At 32.3% G+C, this 1,862-nt stretch overlaps 1 protein-coding gene across 1 annotated transcript in view; it reads right to left on the reverse strand.

Annotated features, from left to right (window-relative positions):
* The window catches only part of LOC106476425 (lethal(3)malignant brain tumor-like protein 1), a 13,687-nt gene that overhangs the window by 4,829 nt on the left and 6,996 nt on the right, over nucleotides 1-1,862 (reverse strand). The window contains exon 4 of the mRNA XM_022380299.1: nucleotides 650-890. Within this exon, the coding sequence (XP_022236007.1) occupies nucleotides 650-890 (241 nt within the window). The remainder of the gene's footprint in view (nucleotides 1-649; nucleotides 891-1,862) is intronic.

A 1,862-nucleotide genomic window follows, 5' to 3' on the forward strand; every position in this document is an offset into this window, starting at 1 on the left:
AAATTACAAATGTAAAAACATATGGTCTATCTGGTAAATTACAAATGTAAAAACATATGGTCTATCTGGTAAATTACAAATGTAAAAACATATGGTCTATCTGGTAAATTACAAATGTAAAACGTACAGTCTATCTGGTAAATTACAAATGTAAAAACATATGGTCTATCTGGTAAGTTACAAATGTAAAAACATACAGTCTATCTGGTAAATTATAAATGTAATGGTAATGATAAACTTCCAACTATGGTTTGGTATTTATCTTTACACAGAAGAAACTTATTCAGTAACATGCAATACTTCCTTACTCAGATCTTTTTGTTGTTACTTTTTCAATTTTAGATGCTGCAGTTGTATTACCATAATTATAAGATTATCGAACAATTTCTTAACATTTAAAGAGAGCAGTGAATATCCTACTGTGTGTTATTTTTCTTTTGTGGATGTAACCATTAATCTACTGTATTACCTTACCTTATAGGGATGGAGTCAACAGACCGTCATATTCACTTACCTTTAGGAGGGTGCAGCTTGTGTCATATCCTCTCACACCAACCAACTGGGAAAATATTCAGACAGTCGGCATTCACACGAGTTGTATAACCTTACCTTATAGGGATGGAGTCAACAGACTGTCATATTCACTTACCTTTGGGAGGGTTCAACTTGTGTCCTGTCCTCTCACACCAGCCAACTGGGAAAATGTCTGGAGAGTCAGCATTCACCCAGAAGTCATAGCAGTCTGAGTAGCCATCAAAATGCAACCTCAGCCGAAAACCAGAGACTTCAGCAATGGTGAGAACACAGATCATGGATGGGTGACGAGGATCAATTCCCTCCAATTTCATCCCAACTTTAAAACCATTTTTTGTGGTAGGAAAACTCTGATACTAAAGTAAAATATGTTACAGATATTTAAAGATTTCTTTATCATATCATTCTATTGTTAACAATGCTACAAACTACTGAATTGAAAAGCAATAGGACCAAATAAATATAATTAATCAATATACAAATCAAAGTACCATTAACTTTTGATCAAAGCAAGTTACCTACAAACAAACAAATTAATGAATACAGCTAATTCAGTATATCAGTTTAATTTATAATGATTTCAATACATTGATTCATCCGTTGGTGAACTCTGACGTGTAAATGCACTTCTATTACTTAGTAATTAGCTAAAATGAATAACTTTAAAATGACAATGATCTAAAAACTACATAATAAACAAAGTTTAAGAACTTTTGTGACAGAAGTTGCTATCTTTAGTTTTGTTAACCCTTTCGATATGGATCACAGGTGAAAGGCCGTGTGATCTCGTTTGTTGTTTCGCATTCAAATTTTATTGAACTGCCATTTCCTAAGTTTGGTAACAAACTGTAGATTATAATTCAAGTTTTAGAACTATACATTTTTCAATTTGCTGATTTAAAAGTAAATATTAAAAATATAGATAAACATTGATTTTTGTGTGTCACATGGTATGTTGAATGCAGCACTGGTTCAAATTAGACATTTGTGAAGTCAAAATAGTAAGTCTGTAGTTTTGTACAAATTAGAAACTCAAATTACAGATATTGACAAGCTAGAATATAAAATCAGAAGGTCTTATCTTTTCTATTTGCTAATATATTGCTCACGTAATAAATCAAACATAGTGGTAACCCCGCTCACCTCTTTCCATTTTTGGTAATGATCCCTTATATACACTTACTTCTATATATGACATGAATAACCAATCAGAAGCTCAGAATGTCCCGTAGTGGTTTTCTCAGCCTTTCTAACTTACCTAGCGCCATTTCTTTCTTTTGAATCAAGATTTCAATGAGGTAGGTTGTGTCTTTAGTCTGCTTGAAATT

The sequence above is a fragment of the Limulus polyphemus genome, unplaced genomic scaffold (assembly GCF_000517525.1).
Source record: "Limulus polyphemus unplaced genomic scaffold, Limulus_polyphemus-2.1.2 Scaffold10543, whole genome shotgun sequence".
Classification (NCBI taxonomy): Eukaryota; Metazoa; Arthropoda; class Merostomata; order Xiphosura; family Limulidae; genus Limulus; species Limulus polyphemus.